The sequence below is a fragment of the Macaca mulatta genome, chromosome 13 (genome assembly GCF_049350105.2).
Source record: "Macaca mulatta isolate MMU2019108-1 chromosome 13, T2T-MMU8v2.0, whole genome shotgun sequence".
Taxonomy (NCBI): domain Eukaryota; kingdom Metazoa; phylum Chordata; class Mammalia; order Primates; family Cercopithecidae; genus Macaca; species Macaca mulatta.
Genome location: NC_133418.1, coordinates 10,649,992 through 10,666,013, shown reverse-complemented (window position 1 = coordinate 10,666,013; position 16,022 = coordinate 10,649,992). Strand labels below are relative to the sequence as shown.

Sequence of the window (16,022 nt, the reverse complement as noted above, 5' to 3'; positions counted from 1 at the left end):
ATTTACAAAAAGACTTGAGATTTGATTTAATTAGTCTCCCAAATGTTCTTCTTCTGAAGTGCCTTGTCTATTTTTGAGACTTTGCGCTTTTACATAAATTTAAAAATTACCTTCACAAGTGTCATATTAAACCCGTGGATATTTCTATTGAAATTTCATTAAATGTGTAATCCCATGTAGGGAAACTAATATGTTATTTATATTAATTAGATATATTCATTAATATATTTATTATATTGAGTCTTCTTATCCATATTCTGTCTTCAATTGGGTCTTCATTAATATTTTCCAAAAAAGTTGTATAATTTTCTCCAAAATAACTGGTATACCATTTCTTAGTGAAAAAATGTTCAATAATACCAAGAAATGGTATAAATGTAAAAGAAGGACACTAACACCCTTTTCCCATATTACTTGGCATTATCTTCTGAATTTTACTATTCAGATACTCTATGATGCAGCAATTGTATTTTTAGGAACTTTTCTTAGAGAACATTGGATTTTTAAAATATAGAATAGAGAAACTCTAGTATATTCTCACAGTGAAATTTTATGCAACAGTAAAATATGAAGGAACTCTATAGCTAAATGCAACAATATAGATGAATCTTAGAAACAATAAATACTGAACAAATGTCAGTTTCAAAATATTACATGTGGCATAAAGCCATTTTTCTAAAGTCTGAAAATGAACAAAATGGAACAGTATGTCCTATAGGAAGGAACACATCTAGTATAAAACGATAAACATAGAATAATAAATGTGAGATTCAGAATATTGGTGACCTATGAAAATGTGGTATCTGAAGTATTTTCCCATTGAAAATTACTTAAACTATGAAATTACACATTTTGTTAGCTTCTAAAAGAAAGAAAAATAGGATAGAGAAAGAACATACTCATTAACATAGGAATTGCGTAGTCCTTCAACTAGGTTGTAGGCTCATGTGTGTTTATTTTACTGTCTTGCTCAGTAATATACACATGATTCCATATATTATTCTTATGTATCAAATGTTATATACTACAAAAAGAGCAATTTTTTATTACTTCAACCTTGAAAATTTTGTTAATTCTCTGGCCAACCTTAGTTAATCTTTATGAAATGTGCTAACAGATTTTTGTTTTAACTTGATCTTCAAAATATTATTATTTTTAGTGACAAATATTAAAATATTTACATATAAATTTATGTATTGCCTGAAAATTCACATCAAAATAATTTGGTGAATGTGATAGCAAGTGTGAGTATAGCTGAAATTAAGATGGGCCATGAGTTAATATTTATTGAAGCTAGGGATGGATATAGAGGTACTAATTATCATCATCTTGTTACTTTTATATATGTGAAAATTTCTCATACTAGAAAGTGTTTCTTTTAATCCCAACAACCACAAAAGAAATAATAACTATAGAGAACACATAGATCAATTGAAGCTAAGTAATGCAGATGGGAGCTTTTGTGACCATGAGAGGACAACTATACACAGGAAGGCAGATCACCAGCTCCATGTGCATTGACAGATCACCAGCCCCACATCCTCTTAGATCAGCAATTCCATGTATACTCATGCAGATAGCTGGATCCATGAGCACTCAGATAGGTCACCAACCTACGTGCTTTTGTTGAAACTTATAGAAGTACCACCACCCCAGAAAATTCCACTTCTTCTGGCGAAGGGGATAAACTTCATCCAGATTATTGCCTGCTGTTGAATTTTGCATCTCATTCAAATGTTTTCCCCTGTGCATTCAGGCAGAACACCAAGCCAGTGGCATTGATTCCATTTAAGTGTTTATTATGGGTTGCCTTATGCCAAAGAACTTAATTATGTTATTTGTGTTTTGTCTTGAAAGATATAAAAGACAATCAGGACAATATTGATTCAGTTTTGTCAATGCTGTCAACAATAGCCCCCACTCACTAGGAGCTGTGGGGGAAATTGTCCATGTCTATCTTCCTTTCCTGTTCCACACCTAATCCCAACAGGGCCATGAGGTACACACAGAACTCTCATTCAAGGAAGATCTCAGAGTTCTGTGAACAAGTTACACAAAGAAAATATTGTTAGTGCCTTCATTTCTCTCTCTCTCTCTCTCTCTTTCTCTCTTATAAACACACACACAGTCACACACACAGACTTCCTAGAGACATAGAGGGAAGGGTAACAATTTTTAAAAAATTAGTGCTCAGTAGATTCTTTGCCTGGGGTTTTACATAAATTTTATTTTTTAACATCAGAGGTAATATTATTATCACCACTTTATAAATCAATAAAATAAATAAACGTTCAAAGAGCTATGGTAACTTGTCTAAGGTCCCATAGTCTAATGAGTTCTATTATCAATACATCAAAACAAACAATCTGAACAACAGAAAGGAAAAACTTTTCACTGACTTTAGACAGCTTTGCAAAAGTTGGGCATATCTTAGAAGCAAACATAAATCCATAATGACAATTCATGGGGTAAAAATGGTGTTTAAATAGACAAACGAACTGAATCCCATGGTATTTGTTGATACAGTTAGTAATAATTGTATGAAGGGTGCTGATTATCTTATTCTTAAGAAATAGTTGGATCAATATATTAAGTGAATTCTTTAAGGGTTGAATCTATTGAAAGCACAAAGGAGTCAAATTTGAATGAGATGCAAAATTGAGCCGTAGGCAATAATCCAGATGAAGCTCACCCCTCTGCCAGAGGAACTGGCCCTTTCTGGGTGATAATATTTCCCATCGGTTCTTACAAAAGTAAAATTTAAGTTCACAACATTAGGGTATCAAAATATTTCACTTTCTCTGATTTCTAGACTAACTTTAATCTGCTCCAACCACTGTCATTTTAGTCTTTCATTTTCTATGAATTATTTTGTTGTCTTTCAGCCAATTACAACTCTGAAAATTATAGAAAACTGTTGACATTGCCAAGTGATTCTTGTTCATAGACATGCAAATGGTTCTATCAGGTGGAGAGACAATTTTTGATTTCCCCTCCCGCCATGCAAAAAGCTTGTTTTGCATCTATTTGTAAGTTAATTTTAGCATTCCTGATTGTCTATAAATGGCATTTTGTATTTGCCTTCAAACTGCTGGAAACATCATATTTGTTTTCTCAATTAATGAGTTGAATATATCTTTGACAAGTGTTCATCTTATATTTGAGTCATGATTTTTATTTATTTATTTATTTTTTCTTTTTTGAGACGGAGTCTGGCTCTGTCGCCCAGGCTGGAGTGCAGTGGCCGGATCTCAGCTCATTGCAAGCTCCGCCTCCCGGGTTTACGCCATTCTCCTGCCTCAGCCTCCCGAGTACCTGGGACTACAGGCGCCCACCACGTCGCCTGGCTAGTTTTTTGTATTTTTTTTTAGTAGAGACGGGGTTTCACCGTGTTAGCCAGGATGGTCTCGATCTCCTGACCTCGTGATCCGCCCATCTCGGCCTCCCAAAGTGCTGGGATTACAGGCTTGAGCCACCGCACCTGGCGATTTTTATATTTTTTAAAAAATATATTTTCACAGGATCTAGACAGTCTGACTCCATAGCCCACACCTGCCAAAGATTCTTTGTTTGACCAAACATTAGGCAGAGGCTAAACCTTCTCTAGGCCCTTTTGTGTATCTCCTTATAAAATCTGTTTTAGAAAAGAACACTGCTAAGTCAGTTTAGCAAGAAACACCACCCCCAGCTCCCACCATACCTGATTACCCTCAATATCTCATTGGGGTCTTGTCCTCCACCATCCCCCAGGTGATGTCTGATTACTCTGGCCTGTCTTCAGCAAGAGTTAGGTTGGTTTGGCCAGAATCCCCCTTACCCCTGATGTTTCCTCTTAGTAATTTCCCATTCAATTACTCCCACTCTGCCAGTGCTGTAATCAGAGTGGACCCAATCTCTGTTCCTCGCTGCAAAATCTCGTTACAGTGGTCTCTATATCTACCTTGATGCTACCAAATGAAGTCTTCCTTACTGTGCCTTAACAAGTGTAATTGAATAATTTTTTTCTTTAACACACCTTTAACTACAAAACTATCTAAAACCATCAATACGGTAATAGCTAACATTTACTGTGCACTAAACTGTATGTCAAACATTCTGCTAATGCTTGGAGGGGTTAAGCAAATTGTCTAAGTAAGGTTTTACAAAACCGCAAAACAGCATTCAAATTCAGGTCTGTTTTACTCTTGTACTCCAGCTCTTAACCACTTGTTTTTCCTCTTTAAGTTCTTTCATAGGCACAAAAATGTTTCTGGTTGCTCAAGACAGATACAGGGCTCCATACTTCAGAGTTTACTAAACTCTTGACCTCATCCGAGTCTCACAACCACTTCATGAGTTAGACGGAGTAGATGTCGTTATCCCCAGTGCAGTGATATGGAACTGACTTCCTTGGTCAATACCACACAGCTGCTAAGCTGTGAGCTAATACTCCATCCCACACCTGCTGATTCTGAACTATTGCCTTGTTGAAGGGAGAGGCTATAGGGCTGTCTCCAGACAGGTAAGGCTAATGCCTATTGGAAAGACATCTATTGCAAGGTAAACTACATTCACTGTAATCCTGGAGATCGTTCAGAAGCCTGGAAGAACTGACCCTGTAGTGCTAAAGCGAGGTTTAACCATTGCTCTAAGATATTTAGATCTTAGGACTTAACAGGACACATGAATGCAGCAACATTTTCCAGAGCTTTCTTTATGTCTGGCATCCAAAGCATTTAGAGTCTTGTACAGAACACTGGACAGGACTCTAAACCTTGCAAATAATTTATCAAACGTAAAATTATCTTCCTATGTATGGAAGTTTCCTGAGCCTCCCTTAAATACCAAGAAAGGCTTAGTGTTGTGATTTAATCATGATAGGACCTTTTCTCCTCCAATAAATTCACCCTCCTTCCTCAAGTCATTATGCCACTAAACCTCTTGTGAGGTACCCCAAAATGTCTTATTTTCTGTTCATTCTGCCTGGAAGAATTTAATTGCCCAAATTCACCATAGATGTAGTTTACTGTTCAAATTTTCATTTTCATTCTTTTAATATTTGTCCAATTTTTTTTCTTTTTACCAGAGAGCTGCCTGAAACGGCATGTGTTGTGAAGTGAAAGTGCAGACATTCCAGCTGTATTGTCTAAAATCAGAACTTGAAATTCAGCTCCAGGGATGTGGGTGGGGTAGGGCAAGCATTGTTTGCTAAACCCTGTGTTGGGCTGGTCTGTACTGCCCGGCTCTGTGTGACTTTCCGTGGGCGTGTCCTTGGGTAAGGACCTGTCCTTTTGTCCTCTCCTTTTGAGAATATCCTTTTTTGGAGGACAGAACATTTATCCTCCTTTCTGACTGGTTGTTTTTTTAACTTCTCCATTTAGAACTTTGGGGATACCCTCCCACCGCCCCCCGTCCCCCTCAACTACACGACCCCTTTTAAAGATGGCACAGTTAGATAATAGAGCTGCCTCCTGAACCAGGTCCAGGACAAGCATGAACTCAAAACAAGGGCCGCCTTCACGGGTGAAATAGTACACCAGTGAAACCCAGGGTCAGAGTTTCACTCACTCTTAGTTACCCAGAAAAGTTGCTGTAAGAAAACAAAATAAATGAAACACTATGGGTCCTTCCTTCTTTTTAGACTGGCTCAGGGCCATGGTGATAAGTGACCCCTTATTTTAAGAGTGTCTAACTGACTCAATTGCGAGTGTTTTCACTAGTTCAAAGATAAAATCCAATGAAAACAAAAATACTGAATAAAAATAATTTAATTCAAGCATAAGTCATAGCCTCACTTCACTATATTTGTCCAAAGACGCAAACTCCTGAATGAGTGATTTCGTCACAGCCTCTCTGAGCATGAATTAGCACTTCAGCATCAAGTAAAACGGAAAGGAAGCTTGGAGCTGTGGCAGCAGCAGTTAAACAAGACCTAAATTTTATCTGGTTTGGTAAAGTAACCTTTAAAATTCAAAGGATGGTGGCAAAAAGTATATTGTTTTTTTTTTTTTTCAGTGTATTCTCTAGAATAGTTATGAGGGTAACTACAGCTTAGCGGATAGAGTTAGTGACATTGGAGACAGATGGCTCTAAATGATACTGCCACTTACTAGCTGTATGTCCTTTGTGTTAACTTAGCTGAGACTCAGTTTCCTCCTCTGTACAGTGGGGAGAATAAACATACTAACTACTCTATAAGATTGCTATGAGAATTAAATTTTTGAAGTATATATATAGAGTACTTAGTAAAATTATGAGCATATAGTATATGTTCAATTATTGACAAAGTGCTTGCCAAGATTATAAGTTCTTTTGCAAATATTGTATGAATGCTTCAATAGTTGAAGTCATTCTCCTTATCCCCTCCCATTTTCTTCAGTGGAAATGTTGGTTTATATGTCCATTCTAAGTAAACAACATAGTTCATGTTTCAACGTTGCCGAGAACTGTGGACATTATCTGGCCAGGGACTCATTTGGGAACCATGAAAAAGTTCTTTGGAAACAACGTATAATTGAAATTCAAAAAGAAACTCAATTTAAAATCAGACCAGAACATTTTATGAGTCCTCAAAAACAAAAACATAATGACTCAAATTAGCAATCTTGCTTATCATCTAATTTTTACATCATTCATTAAGTTTATAAAAACAAATTTTCAAAACGACAACAGTTTCCACTGTATTTACATGTCCACTTTAAAGCAAAGTTCTTTTTTGGCAAGATGGAGCTTCTCTGTTTTTTTCCTATTGGATCTTTCCCAAGCAAGAAAGAATTTTGTAATTTTGTGTAGATCTGAGTCACTTATTAAATTCCCAATTCTGCTCAAGGAGGAAATTTAGGTCAGTGGTTATGAACCAAGACAGACCTGTTGTCTTAGGTCTTCCTTGAAATTAGGGAGACCTTGGACCTGTTACTTAATCTCTCTAAACTCATTTCCCTTCATTTCAGATGTACTCAAACTAGTATGTAAAGCATTTTAATAGTTCCTGGCACATGGTAAGCACTCTAAAAATGTTGGCTATCACTACTCCATTCAAGATTGATTTCTTAGAACACAGAGTAAATACCTTGATTTTAGGACCACCTATTTCAATTTAAGATCTGTATTATTAAGGAAATAGTTTTGGTTCAGTCCACAACATGGTTTTTAGTTAATTTGTTGAGTAAAGCCCAACTTGAAGAAGACTAGGCAAAGGAAATTGTGTTTCTAACCTGCCATACTTACTTGGGTACCCCTGGCTTGGAAGCTCATTAGAGCCTCAGAAAGAAAAAGAATTTATTAAATCAATTATTGTGCACAGATGAAAGGGCACATCACTTGCTAATTACAGCAGTGGCTAGCACTGATGCAGGCATCTCTTTTATTCCCCTTAGCTTATGGCCCCATTAGCAATTAACAGTGACTGATGTCCTGAAAGGAAGCGTTCTGTCTGCACTGCTGGGTTTTCTCAGGAGGAATTAGAAATGAGATACTTGACAGAGTTTAGCCAGAAAAATAATTAAAACAAAAACAATTTAAAACTACAAGAAACCACCTGTTTTATTTGTGGATAGACTTGCAAAAACCTTAAACAACATCAATACACTCATTGACTTCATTTATTAAGAAAATTTTACTTTGCCTAATTTTGCAACATTATGAAATGTACCAGAAACTATTTTGTCCCATACTAAAAGTGCTTAAACACTTATCTCTTTAGTTAATATTCACAAGTTAAAAGAATCACTTTTTTGGAGGGAAGGTCTCTTATAGAAATGAAATTCCAAACTGGGGAATTAAAACTCCATTGAATTATTTCTCAACAAACAGGTTTCCCTTTTCCTCACTGTGTGCCCATCACAGTATACAGAAGCAACGCCATGGTCTCTTTGGGAGTGAATCAAGATTAGAACTGTATACCAGGGTATCTACATGAAAAGCAAGCCAGCAAACAAAAAAGCAATATTGCTGATATTTGAGGTAATGACCTAAAAACAATCAAGATGAAGTTGTGTTTTGGTCGAAAGATGTGACTCCATATTCAAGCCCCACCTTTGGTCTGCTCTTGATTGATGGATGCTGGGCAGAAATGTGTCCAGGTAGAGCTGGGATCAAGGTGGCGATGTTCTCTATTTCTGTCACATCTTCTCCCTTGCTCCCTCAAATATCCTCTCTTCTGCCAATCCAGCTAGCTTTCAGAAGTCTCAGTCTCAGTTCACATAATTAAAGCAATGTATGTCCTCCTTCATAAGCACATGTATTTTAGCCTAAATAATTATAGCTAATAGTGATCAAACTCTTCTATTAAAAAAAAAATCTAAGCTGAAAATTTTACGTGTATTATCTCATTTAATCCTCACAATCATTCTATGAGGTAGATAAAATTACTACCCTATTTTATCCATTGATAAATTTCAGCCTAAGTATGACAATTAACTTCCCCAAAGTCGCTCAGCTACAAGTGGTCTGATTTCATAGCCTGGGCTTTGAAATAACTATGTTATTGAAAATATAAATGATCATAGTGTCAGGCATCTTGATAGGTGAGGCCATATTCACGGGGCTTCTCTGCAAATTGAAATCAACATTCCAGGCTGAAGACTTGAATTCTGCCTTAGTAGTCACCTCTTATACAGGAAAAGTAATTTTATCATGAAACTCGGGTGGTAATTCCAGCTCTGCCTCCCATGACCCTTCAACTTTCTCAGAGAAGCACAGTATAGAGACTTTGTGAGAGAAAGAAAAGAATAAAGGACACATAATAAAGTGTCCAGAATCTCATTCTCTACTTTGTCATAGCGGATTCCCTTATAGGCCAATGTTTCTGTTCTAGCAGGTAGGTTAAAGACAGGAGAGGTGCCCATGGCATCATGTCAGACTTGAGGAGGATGAATAAGAACATTTACCATATCCCAAACACCATAAATGTGTGGAAAATCTTTAAAGTGGAAGCCTACTATACAGGAAAAAAAAAAGAAATGATACTTTACTCAACTTCAGAAATTCACTGAAACCCAAGACCCTTCAGGCTAATAATATAACTAGATTTTAGAAAGTTAAAGACAAACAAAACAAAAACAAAAACTCTTAGAAGAAAATTAGGATTGTGTGTGTTGTGCATGATTTTTTTTTTTTTTAGGTTGAAAATAAAAGGACAAATTCTTTGGGCCCATTGGCAGAGAATGTTGACTGTTTAGCAGACCAGAAGCCAGGCTCAAAATAGGAAACTTAATGCAATTTAATTTCCTTTCAGCGGGAAGTAGGGAAGAAGCACCAGGCTGCCCTTGACACTCAAGAGAATATCCCCTCTGCTGCACTGCTGGGTGCCTCTTGGAAAAACTCATCATGTGAAATTGATAACCAGAGCGTTCCTGGGCTAGCTGCTGTACACTCAACCAATCTCCAAAGTGCACTGCCCTTCCAGAGGGTATGGAGGGAAGATCAAATCACACTGCATTTTCAGACAATAGTGGATGATGAAATACAGAGGCCATTTTGGCCATAAGCTCTCCATGTCTGACAGAGCCACCAGCACCACAGCATCACTGGGGCCTTCAACCTGCCACGAGTTTTAGGAAGTAGCTTCAGGGCCTCTTTCCAAGCTTGAACAGCCATGCCTATCTGTCTAGATGAACACATGTCCTTGGGGAAAACAACTCCATTATGACCTCTACCAACTAAAGGGTAATGGTCTACTCTACTAAGTCATACCACGCCTCACCTTAATGGCACCAGCATCTCAGGGTAAAACAGGAGAGTTTAGATAGAGTCCACTGATTCTTAGACCTTGCCGGCTGCTCCCGGAAGGGGCCTTCGCAATGGATATCTTGTTGTTGTATGGACAGAGTCCAGTAAGGGATGTGGGGACAATTCAGGTCTCAAGAGTTCGTTTCCTTAATGGCACTGGAAAGGTGAACTCTGATGACTTCTCTCTGCTGCTGTATCTCTATCTATGGTTTAAGGATAATGGCCCACTGCCTTTCTTTCATGGAGCACAGTTTTTTTTTCTTTTGTTGTTGATTGCTTGTTTCTTTAAACAAAGAGAACAAAATCTGGCTGGGTGCAGTGGCTCATGCCTGTAATCCCAGCACTTTGGGAGGCCAAGGTAGGCAGATCACTAGAGGTCGGGAGTTGGAGACAAACCTGGCCAACATGGCAAAACCCTGTCTCTACTAAAAATACCAAAATTAGCCCGATGTGGTGGTATGCACCTGTAGTCCCAGCTACTTGGGAGGCTGAGGCAGGAGAATTGCTGGAACCCGGGAGGCAGGGGTTGCAATGAGCAAAGATCATGCCACTGCACTCCAGTCTGGGTGACAGAAGAAACAAAACAAAACAAAAAACAAACAAACAAAAAAAACCGAGGACAAAACCAAAGATTCCTGAGTTTTATGTGTGCTTCTATCCCTTTAGGCTGATTACTGTTATTTGATAGCGTGTAATTTTTATTAAAATCAAGATATTTAGACAATTTAGAAGCAGCTTTATATTTCAGGTTTGGAAGGAGAAAGACAAATGGGCTTCTTTGATGGCCTTTCTACCACTGCAGCAGGAAAATGAGTTCAAGTCATAAAAAAAAAGATACATTCAGGAGAAAGCACATGTCTTTAGTAACTAGCATCCACCGGTTATATTAGAGGACAAGCAAGCATCCTTCAAAGAAAAACAAACTCTGAGTTGGCATCAGAGAGCATCTCAAGACCTCATTTTTATCATCTACAAAATAAAAATGCCTGATAACACCTTTTCAAATGCCCATTACAGATCTAAAACACTATTGTCAGTTTAACATTTATAATCTACCATGTACAAGGCACTGTGATAACCAATAACAGAAAAAGATGAAAAAAAAAGCCAAAAAATACAAAATAGGTAAAGGGGTAAGATAAAAAACACAACAGATAAATGGATAAAATTTAAAATGAACAAACTGTCCTCCCTGTCCTTCAGCCCACTGACCACTGGAACAGACCTACATGTGTATGCATAGACACAATTCACAGATAAGGCATATAGCATATCCAAAGGGATGTGGGGCACCAAGGGAGAAGGTAAAGGCTGGTCTAGGGATGGAGGAAGCCCTTGATCATGGCCTTTAAAGACATATAAGATTAAATCAGCTGAGGATGGTAGAGATGCCAAAAACAGTGATGGCAAAAGGGTATTTGGTTAGTTGCATTAGTCATTTCGCCCAATAACAATGCTTGATAAATGTTTGTTAACCTACTGGTGGCCAGAAGAGAAGACAACAAGTGAGTAAAATTGAAGAGCTGGAGTGTGAGATTCAAGGTCAAATTCAGAGAAAATGGGGATGGAAAATGAAATTGAAAAATAGCTTTATACCCTAGGGTAAAATGTCACACCCTACAAATGCACCCCTAATAAATACGTGTTGTTGATGTCATTGCTATTAAACTCTGTTTATGGCTGTTTTGTTTCTAATGTTCATTTTTAAAATAAATATTCCAATTATGAAATAGACCTTAACCCCATTGTTCACAGATTAATCCTATAGTGTGTATCACATCTATCATTGCTACTGACTAAATAAAGCATATTCATAACAAATTTTATCTCTGATAAAACATAATTATTGCATATTGAATGTGAAATCAAAATCAAATCAGTTTCATTTTGGAGGGAGGGCAATCCGACTATGAACTCACCATAGTTCACAGGAACTACATGTCCTTTTCTATAAACACAGGGGGCTGAGTCAGGTGACTTCAAAGGCTCTTCTAGTTCTAATTGGATTATAAGTTGCATATGCATATTGGCAATGTGAATTACTGACCAATCGCATTTGTATTTCAATATATGGCTTGGATCCGATGCTCGTGATAGAAAGTTCTTAGGAATTCTTAGTGTCTAATTCCTGGGGTGATTAACTTCTCTCACTCACAGGGAATTCATCTAAAGGTATCCCACACTAAGAACATGGAAGAGCCTGCAAGTTTGCTCCCAGTCCTTGGAAAAAATCTTCCTGCTGCTTATAGATCGATGTCTAACAGCTTCAAGATGGCAAACTCAATAGCTCTATTCTGAATTCCAGAAATCCTTCTTTCACAGTCACAGGAAGATAGACTCTTGAGAAACACCAAAACAATCTTGTGGACAATAACACTATTTTTTTTGGAGCAAAGGACTGTGGGACCTGTTATGGTCCCTGCCGTGTCCACGGTCAGCTGTCCACCTCGACTGAACCTCGACCAAAGAGGCCTTGCCCTCACTCTCCCCTCCAGACTCACCCTCCTCATCCACTGCATGAAACAGAGGTTTGGGCCTTAAAGCCACACTCCTTACTCCACCCAAGTACTCTTCTTGGCTTGTGTTTCTTTGATAACCAGAGTTGAATGCCTTCCTTCCTCTGTGTAGGCTCTTCATCGGGATTATTTCTTGTGCCTCTTGTTTCTGAAGCGACCCTATCCGAGAGAGTGCGCTGAACATGATGGATGGGGATCCTGGATCGCTGCTGTCTTCATCTAGGAAAACATCATGGCAAGAAGGGGAAAGAACAAGACTTAAGATCAGAGGTAAGACTTAATATCTGCATGGCAGGAAGTCAGAGTGAGGCAAAGCCTTGCCTGAGGTTTCAGCTCTTCACTCAACTTTCTTATCAGCACAATTTTTCCTTCTTGAGGACACTGCCCGAAGCAGATGGGAAGACAGAAGCTATAAGTGCAGTGTCATAAATAAATAGAAATGCATGAAAAATGGTGTATCAAGCCAGTCTCCCCAGGCAAGTAGGGTCGTGTCATTTTACAGAATCAGATCAGTTGGCCATAGACATAAACCATGGGACACAAAGATGCTTGGTCTTGTCCAAAGCCAACGCTACACAGAAGGTTATATGGTGCAGCCATCTGAAAATGGTTGCTTTTATCTTGGTTTGCTTTTTAATCAGTGGTTACCAGAAAGCATTACATCTGAATTCCAATCTTTGATACAGAAATAGTCAATCCTGGAGAAAGGGGGATAGGAGGGAGCCACAGCAGAGACCAGGGTGTGACCGGATGCCCTCCTTTCAGAGGAGTAAGCAGGTGACAGACTGACTGGCACTTGATGGGAACTTCCCTTTCCTGATAATTTACTATATCCCTGTCACTGTGCTCATCCTTTTACATATATCATGCCATTGAATCCTCATAGCGGCCCTTCCAGGTGAGTAAAGTTATGAATCTCACAGGTAAAGTGGCTGAGGTTTTACAAGGTTAAGCAATGCTCAATATCACAAGCTGGTGAATATGGGAACAGAGTTTGAGCAGAGCCTGCCCAGCTTCGAATCCACTTCTTACCATCAGGTCTCCTTGCTGTCTCCTTGGTGTATCCACCTGTAAGAGGGAGGGCAAGGGAAGCCAGCAGCTGTGTATGCAATGTCCCCTCTTGGATTCTCTTCCAGACCCCTAACCCATGCCTAGGACATTGCCTTGTCCCCACTTCAATGTGCACACATCTTTAAAGGAATATTTCTCACATATCTCATTTCCTCTCATTTCCTCAAAGTCTTAGCCTCATAAATTTATTTTCCCTTTAAAAATTATCCTAGGAACTTAGGTATTTTCAGACATTTATATTTAAATCTGAAAGCCATTTTCCTTCTCTCATTCTTCCTCCTAAAAAAAAAAACAAAAACTCCACGTCTAGAATGAATATGCCCAAAGATTTACACTTGAAAAAATGTATTTGGAATGTGGGACACCTGAAAATCTAAAAAATTCTGTTCAATAATGTTTCCCTAAAATGTGACCCAATTATACTAAGAAGGTAACTTGGAAATTAGGCAAGGGAGACCAACTTCTTTCAATAAAGAAAACATTAATTAATATATCTGTCCATTGTTTTCCATGACTCTCCTTTAATGTGTGCTCTGTGACGAGGCCTGGGACCAGTCCCTCTGGATCCTTGGTGCTTGAAGCACTAGCTAAGGAAACAATGGCCTGGAGGCTTCTGCCCCCAAACCCTGTTCTCTCACTCCAAGCTTTCCTGTTGAGCGCCCCATCAGTGGACAGATCTTAGTCGTGGTTTCGGTTTCCCAACCACCCTCTGGGTTATTTTACAGTGGACTCCAAGCTCTAGGAAGAGGCATGGGTGTGTGACTTGCAAAGTTTCGCTCAGCTTAGAGCTGCCCAAAATTGAAGGAAGAAGTTGGCTGGAAAGCAGAAGGCAGAAAAAGGAAGAGTGAGGACTGTGTTTCGTCCTTTTTGCATAACTCTCCTCCACATGGGCACCCAGGCAGTGCAGTTCCAGGCAGAGCAGTGGATACTTTGTCAACAAAATCTGAGTATCTGTTCTTTTACGTCCCACCTGACCGACAGCCTGAACTTCTGGACATGGGCACCCTGGCGTGAAAGGAGAAATAAGGAAGGTACTTCTGCTCAGCGCAGGGCGAGCCCCAGCACACAGAGGATGAACTACCTGATGCAGGATACACTGTTCAGACACCCAAACTTGGGGTGCAACCCTCCCCACCTCCATATTTTTTAAACTTGTGGTAAAATCTGCCTCGATGCACATGGATTCTAAGCAGCCTCGTCATTTAAGGGGTTTCCAGGCAAGACCTCTCTACTTATAACACCAAGTGAGCCCTGAAGGCAAAAGAGCCCCGAAAGAGCATGTGAAGTCCTCCAAACCAGCATGGAGCTCCAAGACATCCAGAACAAGAAAAGTCCTGACCCTGGGGGGCAAGGGGAGAGCTAGGAAGGGAAGCATTCTCCAAGTTTCAGGCGGGTTAGCCAGGGACTGCTTGCCTGCAGAACAAGAGTCTCCACTGTCTCCCCTAGATCCCCTCCAGCCATTCTCCTGGTGCAGAGAGACTTCGGGTTTGGCGAGAAGGATTCCAGTGATCAACTGTGCTTGGCTACACATTGAGGACTATCTCAGCCTTATCCTCATCATTATTATAATCCTTTTTAAATGTATCATGGTTTATTATTTTTCATAAATCACAACCATAGAAATTACAAATTATTCACAGAAGAGTTAATTCCAAGCAAGCCAGAAATGAGTCTGCATATACAGGCATAAGTTTCCATGACAAATAGGAACAAGTATATAAAATCCTACAGACATATGACCCATAACGTATTGCAGAGCACTGATTTCCCATCTTTAAAACTTATTGAAGAAAACTGCTAACATAAGTGCTATTTCATTACTTTTCTCTCAGATTTTTAGTTTAACCACTCTCTTTATTCACCTAGTTGAAACTTACAACCAGCCGAGTATATGTAAAAGAAAAGAAATCATTGGGACTAACAGTTCATTCCAAGTCTGAATTAATTCATGTAGAAGCAACATTGTGAAGCGTTGTCTTTCTTTCCAAGAACATCTGTATTTATCCAAGTCAAGGCTTCCTTAAGTCCCTAAGTAGTAATAGTAATAACGACTAATATTTCTTGCACATCTACTTAGTTCCAGGCTCTGTTCTAGTGGCTTTATGTACCTGTTGATATGTGTACCCTGCATGTATGAGACTGGCTTTGCATCAGGACAATACAATTGCATATGGAGGGAACCAATATTATCCTCTTCATAGACCAGAAATGACAGTGTGGAGAAGTAGAATTTTATTTTTCCTTCATATAGACTCTGTCTATTTTTTTCCTGGCATTTTATGGCTTTGACTGAAAGTGTGACTGAGATATCCTTTAGTGAGGACATCTATTAAAAGGCTAGGATCCTGTGACCTGTTTATTAGTCTAGTGAATCATGTATGTATGTTTCCAAATGTTAAACGACTCACAAATTCTGGAATAAACCCACTTTGCAAGGTGTATTGTACTTTTAATGTTCTGCTGTATTTTGTTTCTAATGCTTATTTAAGATTTGTTCATTAGTGCTCAAATGAGGCTGCTCCGTGGTCATCTCCTGCTACCATAGTCATGCGGTGTTGATGCTTGTCTCTTAAGAAATAACTGGTGGCCGGGCGCGGTGGCTCAAGCCTGTAATCCCAGCACTTTGGGAGGCCGAGGCGGGCGGATCACGAGGTCAGGAGATCGAGACCATCCTGGCTGACACGGTGAAACCCCGTCTCTACTAAAAAAAATACAAAAAAAAAAAAA

The 16,022-nt window shown here is 38.9% G+C and overlaps 1 protein-coding gene across 10 annotated transcripts in view; it reads right to left on the bottom strand.

Moving 5' to 3' along the window:
* Window positions 1-16,022, bottom strand: part of SLC9A4 (solute carrier family 9 member A4) — an 81,592-nt gene that overhangs the window by 11,525 nt on the left and 54,045 nt on the right. For 2 of the 10 annotated variants that reach the window (XM_077958949.1, XM_077958951.1), the window contains 2 exons: window positions 12,210-12,443; window positions 535-2,038 (listed from right to left, as the gene is read on the bottom strand). In XM_077958949.1, coding sequence (XP_077815075.1) covers window positions 2,031-2,038; window positions 12,210-12,443 — 242 coding nt within the window. In that variant the 3' untranslated portion in view covers window positions 535-2,030. Of the gene's footprint in view, window positions 1-534; window positions 2,039-10,383; window positions 12,444-13,256; window positions 13,293-16,022 lie in introns of those variants that run through there. The other 8 variants (XM_077958943.1, XM_077958945.1, XM_077958946.1 and 5 more) reach the window with 5 other exon arrangements.